Raw genomic sequence first — 20,303 nt, forward strand, 5'->3', positions numbered from 1 at the left:
TCTCTCCCAGTACTCTGGCCAATATTTATCCCTCAAGCAACATCACTCAAAGGCAGATGATTGAATCATTTCCGATTGCTGCTTGCTGTGCTCAGGTTGCTGCTGTGTTTCCTACTTACAACAGTGACTGGACTTTAAAAACATTTCATTACATACAAAGTGCTTTGAAACATCCTGAAGATGTGAAGGTGCTATAGAAATGCAAGTTCTTTCTTTGAAGCCATAATTCTGGCTTTGGGCGACTGTATAAAGTGAGTGATATCTGATTCTCTGATTTTCATTTCTGGAAATCATTGGAAATGAATATTAGGAAAACCGCTCGGTCCGATAGCTCCCATTTCACATGTTACCCAATATCTGTCGCAAAATGGCCTTTCACCTGTCCAATCTTCCAAGAATGAATGGTCATTAAAGAGGAGGCTCTGAGAAGCATGGATTTTGTCAAGAGAGGGGGCCCTTCCATGCTGCACTGCCCAGGAAACACAGCCAGCGGGACTGGAAGGGTTAAAACACACCTGTGGGAAATGTTTGTGACTCCTCCCACAAGGTGTGACAGCTCCGGCAATGTTCCAGTGATTACACTCACCAGCCTCTATTCGAGAGATTGTGTAGCAAGCTGGATCCAATGACCTGAAGCTAACTTCTGACAAGCTTCTGTCTCGTTGCTGGCAAACAGCAAAGCAAGTTCCTTCTCTCCAACGCTGAGCTCCAGCATCTCATTTGAATAAGTCAGCTATATGACCATTGCTGGGAAAGGTTCCTCTCGGTTGCTGCTGGTGTTGTAATTGCGGGTGGCTCTGTGCGCGGGGTCCAGGGGACAAGATGCCAGGACTCTTCTGGCAAGGCTGGAGGCTGACCATCCTGAACTGGCTGAGTGGGCCAGTCTCAGAGCTGCAGAACGAGGAAGGGTTGGATCCAGAGGTGTATGAGCTGCATGTGCTTCAGCAAAGGAGGTGAGTGCAGCACGTGTGTGAGAAAGACCCCCCTCAATATGTGAGACTCATCAAAGACCCCCGTGTGAGACAGTGATCACAGACCCCCCCCCCCGTGTGAGACAGTGATCACAGACCCCCCCCCCGTGTGAGACAGTGATCACAGACCCCCCCCCCCCGTGTGAGACAGTGATCACAGACCCCCCCCTCCGTGTGAGACAGTGATCACAGACCCCCCCCCCGTGTGAGACAGTGATCACAGACCCCCCCCCCGTGTGAGACAGTGATCACAGACCCCCCCCCCGTGTGAGACAGTGATCACAGACCCCCCCCTCCGTGTGAGACAGTGATCACAGACCCCCCCCCTCCGTGTGAGACAGTGATCACAGACCCCCCCCCCCGTGTGAGACAGTGATCACAGACCCCCCCCCCCCGTGTGAGACAGTGATCACAGACCCCCCCCCCCGTGTGAGACAGTGATCACAGACCCCCCCCCCCCCGTGTGAGACAGTGATCACAGACCCCCCCCCCCCATGTGAGACAGTGATCACAGACCCCCCCCCCCCGTGTGAGACAGTGATCACAGACCCCCCCCCCGTGTGAGACAGTGATCACAGACCCCCCCCTCCGTGTGAGACAGTGATCACAGACCCCCCCCCCGTGTGAGACAGTGATCACAGACCCCCCCCCGTGTGAGACAGTGATCACAGACCTCCCCCCCCGTGTGAGACAGTGATCACAGACCCCCCCCCCCCGTGTGAGACAGTGATCACAGACCCCCCCCCCATGTGAGACAGTGATCACAGACCCCCCCCCCTCCGTGTGAGACAGTGATCACAGACCCCCCCCCCACCGTGTGAGACAGAGATCACAGACCTCCCCCCCACCGTGTGAGACAGAGATCACAGACCCCCCCCCCTCCGTGTGAGACAGAGATCACAGACCCCCCCCCCCGTGTGAGACAGTGATCACAGACCTCCCCCCCACCGTGTGAGACAGTGATCACAGACCCCCCCCCCCCCCCCCCCGTGTGAGACAGTGATTACAGACCCCCCCCCCTCCGTGTGAGACAGAGATCACAGACCCCCCCCCCCCCTCCGTGTGAGACAGTGATCACAGACCTCCCCCCCCCCGTGTGAGACAGTGATCACAGACCCCCCGCCCCCCCGCCCCCCCCCCCGTGTGAGACAGTGATTACAGACCCCCCCCCAGCGTGAGACAGTGATCACAGACCTCCCCCCCCCCTCCGTGTGATACAGTGATCACAGACACCCCCCTCCCCCGTGTGAGACAGTGATCACAGACACCCCCCTCCCCCGTGTGAGACAGTGATCACAGACCCCCCCCCCCCGTGTGAGACATTGATCACAGACCCCCCGCACCCCCCCCCCCCCCCCCCCCCCCGTGTGAGACAGTGATCACAGACCCCCCGCACCCTGGGTATTTGCGTGTGCCCGCCCCACCTTGTTGGCCAAAGCCACTTCCTGTACCCCGACCCTGCCATTAGGTAAATCAGTGTGTGAGTGAGTCAGCAGTCAGCTGGAGCCTGAGTGTGATGATCCCAAACCCATTGAGGGGCCAGAGGAAAATGGGGAATTAAACAGAGGGAAAGCTGTAGAGGAATAAAATAGGAATTGTGTATGGGTGAATTATCAAAAGCAAAGTCACACAGGAAGCACCAACTGGATAATCTGGCTTGCAAACCAACCATATTCCCAGTTTCCCGGTGATCCCAAGACTGGAACTTTGCAAAGTCTGGGACCTGGAGGTTAGGATGTGATATGATCAGATGGGAATGGAATGGGATAGTGTCACATTCCTTATCTGCTAGTTTCAGGCACTGACCCCCCTTTTGTGCAAAGGAACCGTGACTCCAGCTGTCTGGACCCTAAGCTCTCCCCACACCTCCCTCCTCCATAATGACACTTCATCAAACCAACCTTTTCCACTTAAAGTCATGGGTGGGATTTTCCGGCCGCGCTCGTCCCAAAACCAGAAAACCCCGCCCGAAGTCAATGTACCTTTGCATGGTCTGCCCCTCACCTGCTCCGGTTCCCATGGCGGGCGGAACGGGGAAGCTCCCCCTATGGACCTCTGCCCTCTTACACCTCTGGTAATTCAGCATCACATTGTTAGCTGATAAACCTCCTGTGAAGTAACTATATTAAAGGTGCCCGGTGTTGTTGATATGCATGTCTTAGACCTTCATGCACTCGTATGGCATTGCATGATGGGCATCGCTGCTGCCGTGCAGATTAGCTCCTCATTATCTCAGGGCAGGAAGGGCCTCACAGGAAGCAGCCATCACCACAGATGTCGTTGCTGTCACTTCTATCGCCAACATACACAGTGGCATTGACCGTTGCTGCAGTCAAGGCCCCCTCTTTATCATTGGGTCTGGCACCCAGCCAACATTGAGTCTGGTGAATACCAACTGCGCAATGCAGAGGGAGCTGGAATATTCTATCCAGTAATATCTTCTGGCCTTTTGGTTCCTGTGATGAATGAGCCTGGCACAATAAGCTGAGTGCACACAGGGGCAATTGAAAGCTGGAATACTGTACTGTGTGGGGACTGAGGGCATAGCCTCAGAGTAAAGGGATGATCCTTTAGAACCGAGATGAGGAGGAATGTCTTCAGCCAGAGGGTGGTGAATCTGTGGAACTCGTTGCCACAGAAGCCTGTGGGGCCAGGTCACTGAGTATATTTAAGAAAGGGATAGATAGGTTCTTGATTGGTAAGGGGATGGCAATGGCCTAGTGGTATTATTGCTAGATTAATAATCCAGAAACTCAGCTAATGTTCTGGGGACCCGGGTTCGAATCCCGCCACGGCAAGTGGTGGAATTTGAATTCAATAAAAAAAATCTGGATTTAGGGATCGACTGATGACCATGAAACCATTGTTGATTGTTGGAAAAACCCATCTGGTTCACTGATATCCTTTAGGGAAGGAAATCTGCCGTCCTTACCTGTTCTGGCCTAAATGTGACTCCAGAGCCACAGCAATGTGGTTGACTCTTAATTCTCCTTGGCCAACTAGGGATGGGCAATAAATGCTGACCAGCCAGCAATGTTCATGTCCCATGAATGAATAAATAAAAATCAAAGGTTACAGGGAAAAAGGCGGGAGAATGGGGTTGAGAAACTTATCAGCCATGATTGAATGGTGGAACAGACTCGCTGGGCCGAATGGCCTAATTCTGCTCCTATATCTTATGGTTTTATGGTCTAAATATGTCCCAAAATGTCAGCCCACTTTTCTGGCGAGGAAGCTAATTAACCTGCTGTTCATATCCAGCATTTTATTCCAGCACCAATTAAATGGAAGGCTGCAGATTGACAGAAACTTCTCAGTGTTATTTTATCATCATTAAACTTATCATTAAATTTAATGACCATGCAGTCTATCTCTGAACTGAGGATTGGCGCTATTCCATCATTGTCACTGGGTGTCAGCACTGAGCACTCTGAGCTCAGCAATAACAAAAGTTGCAGAATGCACTGCAGACACAATCAATTTAGAATATACATCCCACTGAGAAATTAAACTTACCCCTTCTTACAGAAGCTGCCTGAAATGCTCAATGCAGGTAGTCATTTCAGATTTATTTTATACAGAGTAAAGCTCCCTCTACACTGTCCCCATCAAATACTTCCCAGGACAGGTACAGCACGGGGTTAGATACAGAGTAAAGCTCCCTCTACGCTGTCCCCATCAAATACTCACAGGACAGGTACAGGACGGGGTTAGATACAGAGTAAAGCTCCCTCCACACTGTCCCCATCAAATACTCACAGGACAGGTACAGCACGGGGTTAGATACAGAGTAAAGCTCCCTCCACACTGTCCCCATCAAACACTCCCAGGACAGGTACAGCACGGGGTTAGATACAGAGTAAAACTCCCTGTACACTGTCCCCATCAAACACTCCCAGGACAGGTACAGCACGGGGTTAGATACAGAGTAAAGCTCCCTCCACACTGTGCTGGGAAACATCTGCAAACACATTGTGTACATCCAGCAGAGAGCTCCCACTTTATATCCTCACGCAGACAGTGCCAACATTAAATAAAATCCGGTTAGCAAATTGGGACAATGGAAATCTGGGCACCATGTGCATGTGGAGTAGATTGTAAAGAAACCCTTCTCACCTGTATCGAAAAGGTTAAATGATGGACATTGAGCAAGTTTAAAAATATCCCGATCTTTATTTTCTTTGGCTGCAACAAGTACTGGGACAATCACCCGGCAAGACTGTTCTCTTCCTGTTGGGGAGCACTTCAGCGGTCACGGGCATTCGGCTTCTGATATTCGGGTAAGCGTTCTCCAAGGCGGCCTTCGCGACACACGACGGCGCAGAGTCGCTGAGCAGAAACTGATAGCCAAGTTCCGCACACACGAGGACGGCCTCAACCGGGATATTGGGTTCATGTCCCACTATTTGTAACCCCCACAGAGTTTCACTGGCTGTCTTGTCTGGAGACAATACACATCTTTTTAGCCTGTCTTGATGCTCTCTCCACTCATGTTGTTTTGTTTCTTAAAGACTTGATTAGTTGTAAGTATTCGCATTCCAACCATTATTCATGTAAATTGAGTTTGTGTCTTTATATGCTCTGTTTGTGAACAGAATTCCCACTCACCTGAAGAAGGGGCTTGCAGCTCCGAAAGCTTGTGTGGCTTTTGCTAGCAAATAAACCTGTTGGACTTTAACCTGGTGTTGTTAAACTTCTTACTGTGTTTACCCCTCAAACATTCCCAGGATTGGGACAGCAGGGGGTTAGATACAGAATAAAGCTCCCTCTACACTGTCCCCATCAAACACTCCCGGGACAGGTACAGCACGGGGTTAGATACAGAGTAAAGCTCCCTCTACACTGTCTCCATCAAACACTCCCAGGACAGGTACAGCACGGGGTTAGATACAGAGTAAAGCTCCCTCTACACTGTTCCCTCAAACACTCCCAGGACAGGTACAACACGGGGTTAGATACAGAGTAAAGCTCCCTCTACACTGTCCCCATCAAACACTCCCAGGACAGGTACAGCATGGGGTTTGGATATAAGTTAGTAGCCACCAAGCTGTGTGCCAGCACCAAAACCATGAAAGAATTGAACGCAGACAGCACGAGCTGTTTGTTGTCAACATATATTAATATATTCACTCTTTCTCTATTAACAGGATCAATGAGTCCCCTCTACTTCTTGCAGCCAAAGAAAATAAAGATCGGGATATTTTTAAACTTGCTCAATGTCCATCATTTAACCTTTTCGATACAGGTGAGAAGGGTTTCTTTACAATCTACTCCACATGCACATGGTGCCCAGATTTCCATTGTCCCAATTTGCTAACCGGATTTTATTTAACGTTGGCACTGTCTGCGTGAGGATATAAAGTGGAAGCTCTCTGCTGGATGTACACAATGTGTTTGCAGATGTTTCCCAATATATGTTACTGTCGAACACTTTTCTAAAGGTTCTCTCCCATCCCCATCCGCAGCTTGGGTACAAAGTCTCTTATTCTCATCAGCCACATCAGAGGCTATTGATTAGATGCCGACAATCTTCCTTCATTAGGAATATCATTTCTGGGCTGTATAATGGCACTGGACTTAAAGTGGATGCAGTGAGGCCCAATGGAAGTGAGGACAGCATTAGACTATTCAGAGATACCACTAGGATCAGTGACCTGCTGTCAATCAGTGTTACTGCTGACTGTATAAATATACCCCAGCGAGCACTGGGATAGGAACAGGAGGAGGCCATTCAGCCCATTGAATCAGTTTTGCTATTCATAGAATCATAAAATCCTACAGTGCAGAAGGAGGCCATTCGGCCCATTGAGTCTGCACCAACCACAATCCCACCCAGGCCCTATCCCCATAACCCCATGCATTTCCCTTAGCTAGTCCCCCTGACAGTAAGGGGCAATTTAGCATGGCCAATCCACCTAACCCGCACATCTTTGGAGTGTGGGGGGAAACCGGAGCATCTGGAGGAAACCCACACAGACACGGGGCGAATGTGCAAACTCCACACAGACAGTGATCCAAGTTGGGGATTGAACCCGGGTCCCTGGTGCTGTGAGTCAGCAGTGCTAACCACTGTGCCACCATGCCACCCAATTATATCATTGTTCAGTTATATCCTGGTTGATTCTGTACCTCAACTCCATCAACCCAATTAATTGCACTCCCCCTATCCATTGCTGGATAATTATTACTTGTCTTTTAACCAGTTTTAAAAGCTAGAGACAGTGATATATCTGATAATTATCTTATTCATTGCAACACATTAATCTTAAAGCCCCATATTGAACAAGGCACAACAGCCTTGCATCTGACACTTACATTTGTAGGATTTGCTGAGGGACCTTCTCCAAGTCTCTTCACGCTCTCTGATCTCCTTCTATGTTATGCTCTTTGTGGCCTGTTCCCATCACTCAGCCCCTGCCCCCCATCCTGCTCCCAGTTGTTTGTGTAGATTCCCAGATAGGGACAAGGGGTTCTCACGTCTATTCAATACCATACCGTGACTCCCAATCACTGCTTATCCCAAACCATAGCTTTGTTGTCGAAAATGTTTTTGAGTTCAGCTCTATAATAGTATTATATTTTTTATGTTGCAACATCATACACTGCCTTCCCACCTCCAATCTGGATGTTTTAATCCTAACCCTTTAGCTCACTGTTATCCAATCAGTTGATGTATTTATTGATTAATATGGACCCATCCTCACAATACAATATTTACAGCCCTTGGATTCATTCTTCTCCAACGCCAATGCTTTTGAGGATTTGTGATAACACATTTGGTCTCCATTACTATTGTGACTTTCTTAGAAGTAAAAGTAACGCTAAAGCCTACCTACATTCTTCCTAATCTGCGATGCGCCCAAAGAGGGTCCAGCTTGGACATACTTTTGGTTCAGGATGAAGTCCTCCTGTTACCGTTGCTCTTCCTGTATTGGAACGGAGCGGATCACACCCCTTCTCCACGCCGCCATCTTGGAAAGTCATGGTTACCGGTCTTGGAACCTCAGGAGAATTAACTTTGGAAGAAACATTGTGTGAGCTGCACAGTAATCATACACCCCCCAACCCCACCCCTACCCACTCCTCTCCCTCCCAAAATGGAGCAATGAGTCTCAGGATTCCTCTCCAGGTTGTTCAATGCTTCTCAGTTGCCCTTCCTCCCTCTCACCACCAGCTTTACTGATCCCCCATCTCAGGCTCTCTCTGTGCTCTCTCCACAGGCACCATGGGGGAGACAGCGTTCCATGTAGCTGCCATGTACAATGCCAATAAGGCAGCAGTCACACTCCTTGATGTGGCTCCTGAACTCATCAACATGTCGATCACAGGCGAGCTCTACGCAGGTACCAGCTGCATTTCTCTCCGTCAGTCTGAGGGGGAGTCAACATAGTGATCTGAGGGAAAGCCAAATGCAAGGGGAGTGCAACCCCTCCCACAGTGCTGTGGCTATGTACTGTCTGAGGAATAATGTAGGGTCCATTCATTCCTCAGAATAGATTAAGACAGCACTAGTACGAAGTTGAATTTCTTTTATTGAGCAGAATTTTAAATTAACACATTACAGAAAGCAAAGAAACTGGGAGAGAAATAGAGAGAGAGATACTGGCAAAAGCAGCACTCAAACAGACACTGGATTGAACTAACTAAACATTTATCTGTGACTACAAATAAGTTAATTATTATCTGTGTTATTGAAATTGTTTGGTAGATGCTGTCTCTGTCTACCAAAACAACCCTTACTGCTGTGGCCCTGAAAGACTGCTGTTTTTGCTTGCCTTGTATTGTCAAAGAATGCAGTCAATTTTTCTAGCTAATCCCAGCATGCCTGCTGAGTTTATGATGTGTCAAGTTAACTTTAAAAGCTTAGCATTTAAATATAATTGCATAGGCAGAGATATCTTAAAATGAAGTATTTGCATTAATGAAGCAAAAATAGCTAAGCATACATAGGATCCCTCAAACAGGGAATGGGTGGTAAGCAAGAAATTGGCTATGGGTATTGAATAGGAGGTGGGGGAGTGTGAGTGGTAAATGAGCAATGGGGGATGGGCAACGAGTGTGGATGGGTAGTGAATGGGGAATGGGTAGTGACTAAGGTGTCAGCAGGGTGATCAATTCTTAAGAAATAAAATAGGGGATGCTACGACTGTGGGACTGGGGAGGAGGGCACGGGGGGTGAAGTGTTGGTAACTGAGAGCAGGGAAAAAGTTTGCAAATGGAGTAACGTGGGAAAATGTGAACTTGCTCACTTTTTGTCAGGAAGAATGGAAAAACAGTATACTGTAAATAAAAAGAGTGCAGAGCTCAGAGGTACAGGGGGATCTGGGTGCCCTGGTACATGCAGGTAGAGCAAGTGATTAGGAAGGCAAATGGAATGTTGGCCTTTTATTGCAAGAGGAATGGAAGTTTAGCTGAAGCTGTACAGGGCCTTTGTGAGATCACATCTGGAATACTGTGTACAGTTTTGGTTTCCTTATTTGAAAAAGTATATAATTGCGTCAGAAGCAATTCACAGAAGTTTCACTCAACATATTCCTGGGATGATGGTCTTATCCAATGAAGAAAAGTGGAACAAGTGGGGTCAATACACATTGGAGTTTAGAAGAAACTTGGTAGGAGAGATGCCAGGAGGATGTTTGCACTTGTGGGAGAGACTAGAACCAGGAGACACTGTTAAAGAATGAAAGGTTTCCTTTTTAAGACAAATGTGAGGGGATTTCTTTTGTTCTCTGAAAGGATTATCAGTTGTGGAATTCCTGTTCCCAGGAAGCAGTGGAGGTTGGGTCATTGAATTCACTCGAGGCTGTGTGAGATAGATTTCTGATCGACAAGAGAATCAAGGGTTATGGAGGGTGGAGTCAGACAGCAAAGTGGATTTGAGACCACAACCAGATCAGCCATGGCCTTATTGAATGGCAGAGTGGGTTCGCAGGGGCAAATGGCCAACTCCTACTGCTAAGTCCTCTGTCTCCATATTTCCATTATTGCTGTCTCTCCACTAGCTGACACTTGCAATCCTGTTCGAATGTAAAGCTTTAAGGTTCAGTCTCCCACAGGCTGTCCTTTGAATAAGGAATGGGGGACAAATAATAGAAATAAGATAAAACCCGGATATGGGAGTGTTTGTCAACTTGGGTGAGTGGAATGAGCAATGAGTGGGGGGTGGGCAGTGAGTGGGGGATGGGAGTGGGCAGTGAGGGGGGGTGGGCAGTGAGTGGGGGGGTGGGCAGTGAGTGGGAGTTGGGCAGTGAGTGTGGAATGGGCAGTGAGTGGGGATGGGCAGAGTGGGGGATGGGCATTGAGTGGGGGATGGGGGGTGGGCAGTGAGTGGGGGACAGACAGTGAGTGGAGGACGGGCAGTGAGTGGGAGATGGGGGGTGGGCAGTGAGTGGGGGGCTGGGCAGTGAGTGGAGGATGGGCAGTGAGTGGGGGATGGGGAGTGGGCAGTGAGTGGGGGGTGGGCAGAGTGGAGGATGGGCAGTGAGTGGGGGATGGGGTGGGCAGTGAGTGGCGGGTGGGCAGTGAGTGGGGGTTGGGCAATGAGTGGGGGGTGGGCAGTGAGTGGGGGGTGGGCAGTGAGTGGGGGTGGGCAGTGAGTGGAGGATGGACAGTGAGTGGGGGATGGGGAGTGGGCAGTGAGTGGGGGGTGGGCAGTGAGTGGGGGGTGGGCAGTGAGTGGAGAATGGACAGTGAGTGGGGGATGGGGAGTGGGCAGTGAGTGGGGGGTGGACAGTGAGAGTATGGGCAGTGTGTGGCTGTGGGCAGTGGGTAATCTATAATGGATGAGGTTTTGGATGTAAATGTGATTTTGCCTGAAGTTACTGATGTTTGTGTGAGTGCAGACTGAATTCAGAAATAATTGGATATCGCTTTGCCAAATAGGGGAAACAGCTCTTCACATCGCTGTAGCCAATGAGAATGTGAGTCTAGTGAAAGAACTGATAAATCGCCGGGCCGATGTGGTGGCACCTCGAGCAACCGGAACTTTCTTCAGGAAAAGCAGCGGGGGTGTCATCTATTATGGTGAGTGTAACGTCTATTCAGGTCTAGTACTCAGTATCATTGGATAGAACTCAGTGTCATTGGATAGAACTCAGTGTCATTGGATAGAACTCAGTGTCATTGGGTAGAACTCAGTGTCATTGGATAGAACTAGTGCCATCGGATAGAACTCAGTGCCATCGGCTAGAACTCAGTGTCATTGGGTAGAACTCAGTGTCATTGGATAGTACTCAGTGCCATCAGATAGAACTCAGTGCCATCGGATAGAACTCAGTGTCATTGGGTAGAACTCAGTGTCATTGGGTAGAACTCAATGTCATTGGATAGAACTAAGTGTCATTGGATAGTACTCAGTGCCATCAGATAGAACTCAGTGCCATCGGATAGAACTCAGTGTCATTGGATAGAACTCAGTGCCATCGGATAGAACTCAATGTCATTGGATAGAACTAAGTGTCATTGGATAGTACTCAGTGCCATCGGATAGAACTCAGTGTCATTGGTTAGAACTCAGTGTCATTGGTTCGAACTCAGTGTCATTGGGTAGAACTCAGTGTCATTGGATAGAACTCAGTGTCATTGGGTAGAACTCAGTGTCATTGGATAGAACTCAGTGTCATTGGATAGAACTCAGTGTCATTGGTTCGAACTCAGTGTCATTGGGTAGAACTCAGTGTCATTGGATAGAACTCAGTGTCATTGGGTAGAACTCAGTGTCATTGGATAGAACTCAGTGTCATTGGATAGAACTCAGTGTCATTGGTTAGAACTCAGTGTCATTGGATAGAACTCAGTGTCATTGGTTAGAACTCAGTGCCATCGGCTAGAACCTCACCCAGTTTAATAGCCAGGGAATCCGTTTCCTGACCGTTTGACAGTCATTTCCAGAAGACATATACTGGAATGCCAAAGACGGAAATGCTGGCCTTAAATCCAATGGCCATAACTTCTGCAGAGCTGAACTCCAGAGGTGGGGTGTGAGTGGCTGCTCTTGACATCAAGGCAGCATTTGACCGGGTGTGGTATCAAGGAGCCAAGTCAATGGGAATCAGGGGAAAGACTCTCCGCTGGTTGGAATCATACCTAGCACAATGGAAGATGGTTGTAGTAATTGGAGGTGAATCCCCCACTATCAACATCCTGAGAGTTACAATCGACCAGAAACTGGACTAGCCATATAAATATTGTAGCTATCAGAGCATGTCAGAGGCTAAGAATTCTGCAGTGAGTCACTCACCTCCTGACTCCCCAAAGTCTGTCCATCATCTTCAAGACACAAGTCAGGATTGTAATGAATGCTCTACATTTACCTGGATGGGTGCAGCTCCAACATCATTGAAGAAGCTTGACACCATCCAGGACAAAGCAGCCCCACTTAACCAGCCCCTCAATCATGACCTTAACTATTCACTCCCTTCATCATTAGTGACAGTGGCAGCAATGTGAACCATCTACAAGATGCCCTGTAGCAACTCACCAAGACAACACCTTCCAAACCCACGACCTCTATCACCTGGAAGAAAAAAGGCAGCAGACACATGGGAACACCAGTTCCCTTTGAAGACACACACACACACTGACTTGGAAATATATCACCATTCCTTCACTGTGACTGGGTCAACATGCATGAATTCCCTCCCTAACAGCAATGTGGGGGTACCTACACCACATGGACTGCAGTAGTGCAAGAAGGGAGCTCACCACCACCTTCTCAAGAAGAAATAATGCGAGGCAACAAATACTATTAGCAGCTACACTTCCATCCCACAAAAGAATAAAAGCAAAATCCCATGCTATCATTATCTCTATAAATGTCAGTCTTAAGATTGGAGAGATTCAAGTGATGAGCCGCCAGTGTGGTCCTACAGCTCAGGTAGACAAAAGCAATCCCTTGGCATTATTTGAAACATTAGGAATTTGTTCTGGTTTCCTGATCAATATTGTTCCATAAACCAGCCCAACATAAAACTCACTAAGGTGTCATTTTGATTTTGATTTGATTTATTATTGTCCCATGTATTAGATATAATGAAAAGTATTGTTTCTTGCGTGCTATACAGACAAAGCATACCGTTCATAGAGAAGGAAAGGAGACAGTGCAGAATGCAGTGTTACAGTCATAGTTAGGGTGTAGAGAAAGATCAACTTAATGTGAGGTAGGTCCATTCAAAAGTCTGACAGCAGCAGGGAAGAAGCTGTTCTTGAGTTGGTTGGTACGTGACCTCAGACTTTTGTATCTTTTTCCCGACGGAAGAAGGCAGAAGAGAGAATGTCCGGGGTGCGTGGGGTCCTTAATTATGTTGGCTGCTTTTCCAAGGTAGCGGGACCCCTTGCTATTTGAGGTATCTTGCTATGTGTACATTAGCTGCAGAGTTTCCTACATAACAGCAGTGGCTGCGCTTTGCAAAGCAATTCATTGGCTGTTGTGTGTCCTGAGGATGTGACATGTTACGAAACCAAGTTCACTTTATTTTATCATTCTCGCTCTTTCGCAAAAACATTAGAAATGGAGGAGGCCATTCAGCCCCTCAAGCCAGTTGCACCATTCAGTTAGATCATGAGTGCTCTATATCTCAACTCCATTTTTCTGCCTTAGCTCCATATTCCCTGATATCTCTACTTTACAAAAGTCGATAAACCCCACTCTTCAAACCTCCAAAAGGGAAGTTCCAGAATACACTTTGTGTGAAAAGTGCCCCCTGATGGTCCCCCCTAATGGTTGTGCAGGCAACGCCTCTGAGTTTAACACACTCCTACAACTTGGGAACAGAGCAACTCTCATCCAGCTGCATTCATTTAATTTTCAGCCATTTGATTTCTGTATTTCTTTGTCCAGGTGAACACATATTGTCTTTTGCCGCTTGTGTTGGGAATGAAGAGATCGTCCGGATTCTGATAGAAAACGGGGCCGACATTAGGGCACAGGACCACCTGGGTAAGAGGCAGAAAGGGTCACCCCTGCTGCTGTGAGGCAGCAGTGCTAAACACTGTGTCAGCGTGTTGGGTTCGGCTCTCTAACAGTATGCATTGCACTGGCTGACAACCTCCTGTTACACTCATACAACATTAGGCCAAGCTGATCTCAGATCAGTTGTTTGACTGGATAGGAACCCTGCGAGTGGGCTTGGTCTTTAACAGTGGCTCATAATGAATCGCCACTTGGTATTGCAACACATCTCACAGCGCCAGAGTCTTGAGTTCAATTCTAGCCTTGGGTCACTGTCTGTGAGGAATTTGCACTTTCTCCCCGTGTCTGCGTGGGTTTCCTCCGGATGCTCCGATTTCCTCCCACGGTCCAAAGATGTTTCAGTTAGGTTGATTGGCCATGCTAAATTGCCCATTAGTGTCAGGGAGACTAGCAGAGTAAATACGTGGGGTTACAGGAATAGGGCCTGGATGGGATTGTTGTCAGTGCAGGCTCGATGGGCCGAATGGCCTCCTTCTGCACTGAAGAGATTCTATGATTGTCAGGGACCTTGCTGAGTGCCAATTGGCAGCCACATTTCTGACAGACCATACTTCAAAAATACTTCATGGGCTGTAAAGCGTTTTGGGGTACGTACTGCGGTCATAAAAGACACAAGTTAGTTCTTTCTTTGTCAACCATCCATGATGAGGTTAAAGGTCACCCGTATCTGATTTGTTAATTTGATGAGATGCTGAATTGAAGCCTTGTCCGCTGCTTCCAGTAATGCAGGAAGATATTAAGGATCCTCAGCTTGGCAAGGAGCAAGGAGTTCTCCCGGTGTACTGGCCAACATTGCTCCCTCTACCAATGCAAATCAAACAGATTAATTAGTCAGGAATCTATTTGCTGTTTGTGAGATTCTGTTGAGTGCAAAATAGCTGCCAAATTTTGTATTAATAATCATCACTGCACTGCACAAGTAATTCCTTGTTGCCATTTCTGAGTGAGACGATAATCTTTATAAAAATAAAGAAAATATTTATATTTATATAGTAACCTGAGACTATTTGTTTCAATGATGTTGGTTGGGGGTTAAATGGGGTAACTGCCCTGCTCTTCTTGGAATACATTGGCCTGAGGGAGCAGACTGAGGGAGCAATCTGTTAGATTGTTCTATTATTTGTAAAGAGCTAGGAACTAATTACGAGGTGGATGTACATCCAGGGTTCCACATTGATTGCTGCGCAGCTGTCAAGTGCTGAGCAACAGTATTATCAGTCTCCCAGCCACTTGGATCTCCAGCATTTTGCGTCTAAAAGTGAAATTATGTTAAGCTTCTGGGAACAGCCTTAGTTTAGTGACTTGGTTGAAAGATAGTGCCTCTGACAGTGCAGCACTCCTTCAGTACCGCAGTGTCAGGCTGGATTTTGTTCTATTGGTTCTGGAAGGAGCTAGAGTTGGAATGGGAACTCACAACACTTTGAATGAAAGATGGTAACTCTTCTACTGAGCCACAACTGGCACTTAATCTTTTCATTGATGTAATTCAGAGTTGGAGTTCTATAAGAGACTGGACATCCAGTGGCTGATGGGAGGTGATGGCCAGAGGGAGTAAGGCATTTCTATGCAGGGATGTGAGGGAGAACCTTTCCCACGCAATGTAAAGCCCCCAATCCTGATGTCTCCTTTTCTCAGGTAATACTGTTCTTCATGTTCTGGTGCTCCAACCAAAAAGTCCCCATATCCCACAGATGTACGATTTAATTCTGTCCTACGATAAGCCAGAGAATGAAATTGCGGTTGACATGATCGTCAATGGGAACAGACTGACCCCCATCAAGCTTGCAGCAGTCGAAGGGAACATTCAGGTCAGGAATTTTAATTTTTGTCTTAATTACCTCTGTCCACTTTTGTCCCCTACTCTCTCCTCATGTCACTGATGATACAGTTCCATCGATGTTGACATGTTCCATCATGTTTCCCCATGTGGGGACTCTTAGAGACAGCAACAGGCTCCACAGAGATCAAGGCGCCACCTTTTAAGGGGACACAGCGAGCGAATATTGCAAGGTCATTCAGTGGTGCGAGTGTCACTGCCAAAATAGATGCTCCCAAAATCCACACAATCCAGGAGAGGAAAAGACTCAGTCAAAGACTGAGAACAGCGACTAATTTATTTTACCCTTTTCTAGGGGGTTGGCAATGCAAAGCTAAGGAGTTATGGTAACCTTTTCTACAATCTTGGTTCACCCACATAATACTGGAAGCCAGAGAAGGTGCAAGCAAGATTTACAAGGATGATATCAGAACTGGGATGATATAACTATCAGAAAAGGTTGAACAGGTGGGGGCCGGAGGGGGGGGGGGAGTCTTTTCCCTTGGAAAGAAAAGACAAGAGATGATCTGATGGAAGTATTTCGAACGATGAGTGTTTGAATGGGCAGACATAGAGAAGAAGATGCTTCCAATTGTGGTGGGGACTGAAACCAGTCATCAGAAATATAATATAGTCTCAGCAGCGAATTCCTGAGGAAATATTTACTTGGCGAGCGGTTAGACAGTGGAACTTACTACCACACTGAGTTACTGAACCAAATAGCCAAGGTACATTTGAGAATGAAGTGTATAAGTACATGAGGAGGAAAGGAATAAAGGATAAGTGGTTTGGGTCGGATGAAGAGGGTTGGAATGGAAGTTGTGGAATATAAATTTCAGCACAAAATGTCTTCTTTCAGTGTTCTATTTTTGATTTGATTTTGATTTGATTTATTATTGTCACATGTATTAGTATACAATGAAAAGTATTGTTTCTTATGCGCTATACAGACAAAGCATACCGTTCATAGAGAAGGAAAGGAGAGAGTGCAGAATGTAGTGTGACAGTCAAAGCTAGGGTGTAGAGAACGATCAACTTAGTGCAAGGTAGGTCCATTCAAAAGTCTAATGGCAGCAGGGAAAAAGCAATTCTTGAGTCGGTTGGTACCTGACCTCAGACTTCTGTATCTTTTTCCCGACGGAAGAAGGTGGAACAGAGTATGCCCGGGGTCCTTAATTATACTGGCTGCTTTTCCGAGGCAGCAGGAAGTGTAGACAGTGTCATTGGATGGGAAGTTGGTTTGCGTGATGGATTGGGCTACATTCACGACCCTTTGTAGTTCCTTGCGGTCTTGGGCAGAGCAGGAGCTATACCAAGCTGTGATACAACCAGAAAGAATGCTTTCTATGGTGCATCTGTAAAAGTTGGCGAGAGTCATAGCGGACATGCCAAATTTCCTTTGTCTCCTGGGAAAGTAGAGGCGTTGGTGAGCTTTCTTAACCATAGTGTCGGCATGGGGGGACCAGTACAGGTTGGTGGTGATCTGGACACCGAGGAACTTGTAGCTCTCAACCATTCCTCATAACTCTTCATCCAGAGCATTGACATCAACGCTAACCCTGCAACAGAAATCCACTAACTACACTGTCCAAGGAGAATACCTGCGAGCTTTATTCCTTTCCTCCTCATGTACTTATACACTTCATTCTCAAATGTACCCAGCAGTGCTCTCGACAGTTAGAAGGTTAGGGTAGTGGGATGACTAATCTCAGTATTAAGATGAGAGTTAATAGTGATGAAGGAATGGCAGTCTCTCACACTCGGGGCATGTTAAAATCCCAGAAAGGAGTTTGTGCTCATTTAATACTTCAGCGCAGTCCGAAAGCTTCTCACAGACAATGAGGCCGGGGTGGGGGGAATGTTCCATCCGGATGTTCTGAGTGTAAGGCAGGCTTCAGGGACCAGGCAATCTTTAGCAGCCCATCAATCCCAGCAATGCCGTACCATCAAACGTTTGTGTGACAGTGAGAGACAGACGATGGCAAGGCCATTTACATCTCTCCCCATTTCTATTTCCATCAGAGTCACTCTTTTTCAGTTGAGGTTTGATGTTCTTGCTTTTTGCCAGATGTTCCAGCATCTGTTGCAGAGGAAGGAACGGCTTGTGCAGCAGCCCTACGGCCCCGTCTCCAGCACCTACTACAACCTGTCCGACATTGATTCCTGGGATGATGATTGCTCGGTGCTGCAGCTAGTGGTCTCCAGTACATCCAAGGAGGTAAAGGCGAGAGTGCTGGGGAGGAGAGTGGTGAGGGAGAAAAGGAAAATAAACAATTTGGAGAGGGGGGCGATCTAACCAGAATTTGTCAAAGTGTCAGTCTGAGTGAGTAAACACTTGTGTAGCTCTCCAGTTGCATAGACCCGTTTTCTCTCCAGATTTTGAGCCTGGTTAAAAATAAATGAGTGAGTGTGGCTTACCCTGGCAAGGCGGAGACTCTTAGAGACTCTTAGAGATGGCAACATCCTCCACAGAGATTGAGGCATCATCTTTTAAGGGCACCCCAATCAGAAATAAAAATAAAACCCCCACCCCCTCAACAACAGAGGTATTGGGAACTCTCCTGACCACCTTCCTACGCGACCATCGCTGGTATCTCAAACCCACAGTGATCGCGCTCTCCCCCATCACCATCACACGTAAATGCACCCCCCCCCACCCCATGGGGCACCCACTAGGAGCCTTCCCTGGCGCTGCCCCCTGCCCACAAGTTGGCAGTACCAGCCTGTGCCAGGGTAATTGCTAGGGGTCATTGCCAGGACACTGCTTGGCCTTGCCCCTCTCCCCCTGAGGGGCTATTCTTAGCTCTGTGCCCCCGGAGGGTTCCACTTGACAAGATTAGGTCTGGTCACATTTATTGTAAGCCTTGGATATGAATGTATAATGGGAGAGGGAGGATGTTGTGAGGGGGTTAGATAATTAGATTGAAATTTATTCAAATGTATTAAAATCAGCTTCTTGTCCATTAAGGGCATGAACAGCGAGGGATGGGGACAATCGGAAATCGAGATCTCGCCAAAGAGATTTGCGATTTTGGGTTCTCTCTGGATTTCGCGCTCCCGCCAGCGATCCCACACACCAAGAGTCTGGGCCCAAGATCCTGGCCATTATTTCTGCTCCTCTGTCTCTCTGCACAGGCCCTGAAGATCCTCCGCCTTTCCCCAGTCAAGGACCTCCTCCATCTGAAGTGGAATAACTACGGGATGTATTATTTCCGGCTCTTGGCATTCCTGTACCTTGTCTACATCACCATCTTCACCTTCTGCTGTGCCTACCGCCCACTTAAACCGCGGACTGACAATGCCACCAGTGAGAAAGACTCCATGTTGTATGTTCCGAGAACACTGGAGGTTAGTACAGTTCACAACCACCGTGCCACACACCCACCCTGCCCCCGAGCCCACTCGCCACCTCACTCCACACAACCAACCTTCTCACAATACACTCTGATTATTTTTAATTCATGGCCACTTGCTTTTAAGCGGCTCCATTTTGTGTCGCATCAAGGTGGCGGTGGGGCGGGGGGGGGGGGGGTGGTGCTGTGGAATATATAGTAAGACACAGTGAGAGGGGATACAGCGGGATTTATAGAGAGGACTTGGCGAGGTATATCGAGGCTCAGCTGATGACACTCTTAGTTCTCGATTCAATTTCCACTCCAGAACTTTAGCAGAAAAATCACTCCTGACCTTCCAGTGCAGCGTTGAGGGAGTGCTGCTCTGTCAGAGGTGCTGTCTTTCACCTGAGACATTAAACTGTTTGGAGTTGGTTCAGCTCAGTTCGCTGGACACCTGGTTCCTGATGCAGAATGATGCCAACTGCATGTGTTCAATTCCCGCACTGGCTGAGGTTATCCATGAAGGCCCCACAATCACCACCGGTAATCCTCCCCTTTGAGGGGGAGAGCCCCCTAAGGTCATCTGGGACTATGGCGACTTCACTTTTAGAAGGGGAAGGGTTGGGGATGAAGCCTCTCCTTTATATAATATGACTATAAATGATTGGGATAGACAGTCATTTCCATTTCCCTATGCAACTCTAGTCTCAGCTCTTGAATATACTACAATTATCTAAAAAATATAGTCTTAAGCAAAGAATGCCCTTGTTCAGAAAACATTTACCACTTCCGATCACTTTGGCAGGAAAGCTACGTAACTCATGAAGACCATTTGCGATTAGTGGGCGAGGTTATCAGTGTGTTCGGAGCGGTCATCATCCTTCTGTTGGAGGTAAGGGATTGTCACATCTTTCCTGGGTCACTGAATCAATACGGATGCTCAACCCTGAGTCACTTGGTCACCTGGTGTTCCTGAACTAATTGACCAGGTTCTCCTGTCAAAGTCACAATCAGGCGAACGGTGCTTATCATCAATAATGTGTAAATGGTACAGCAACTTTAGGGGAAGGGCAGATGTGTGGTTAAACTCAAAAATCCGTAAGTTGCTGCCTGAGATACTTCACAAAAATGCCACCTTGTTCTTTGCCTCACCACTGAAATACAGCAGGTGGTGTGAATCTGGTGGATCTCCACAGCTGGATTACAGCTGA

At 47.6% G+C, this 20,303-nt stretch overlaps 1 protein-coding gene across 1 annotated transcript in view; it reads left to right on the plus strand.

Moving 5' to 3' along the window:
* Positions 1 to 822: 822 nt before the first annotated feature.
* Positions 823 to 20,303, plus strand: part of trpv6 (transient receptor potential cation channel, subfamily V, member 6) — a 38,875-nt gene continuing 19,394 nt past the window's right edge. The window contains exons 1-9 of the mRNA XM_078225304.1: positions 823 to 953; positions 6,119 to 6,216; positions 8,192 to 8,314; positions 10,854 to 10,994; positions 13,810 to 13,908; positions 15,577 to 15,749; positions 17,826 to 17,975; positions 18,893 to 19,105; positions 19,898 to 19,984. Of these exons, the coding sequence (XP_078081430.1) occupies positions 823 to 953; positions 6,119 to 6,216; positions 8,192 to 8,314; positions 10,854 to 10,994; positions 13,810 to 13,908; positions 15,577 to 15,749; positions 17,826 to 17,975; positions 18,893 to 19,105; positions 19,898 to 19,984 (1,215 nt within the window). The remainder of the gene's footprint in view (positions 954 to 6,118; positions 6,217 to 8,191; positions 8,315 to 10,853; positions 10,995 to 13,809; positions 13,909 to 15,576; positions 15,750 to 17,825; positions 17,976 to 18,892; positions 19,106 to 19,897; positions 19,985 to 20,303) is intronic.

The sequence above is a fragment of the Mustelus asterias genome, chromosome 12 (genome assembly GCF_964213995.1).
Source record: "Mustelus asterias chromosome 12, sMusAst1.hap1.1, whole genome shotgun sequence".
Lineage (NCBI taxonomy): Eukaryota > Metazoa > Chordata > Chondrichthyes > Carcharhiniformes > Triakidae > Mustelus > Mustelus asterias.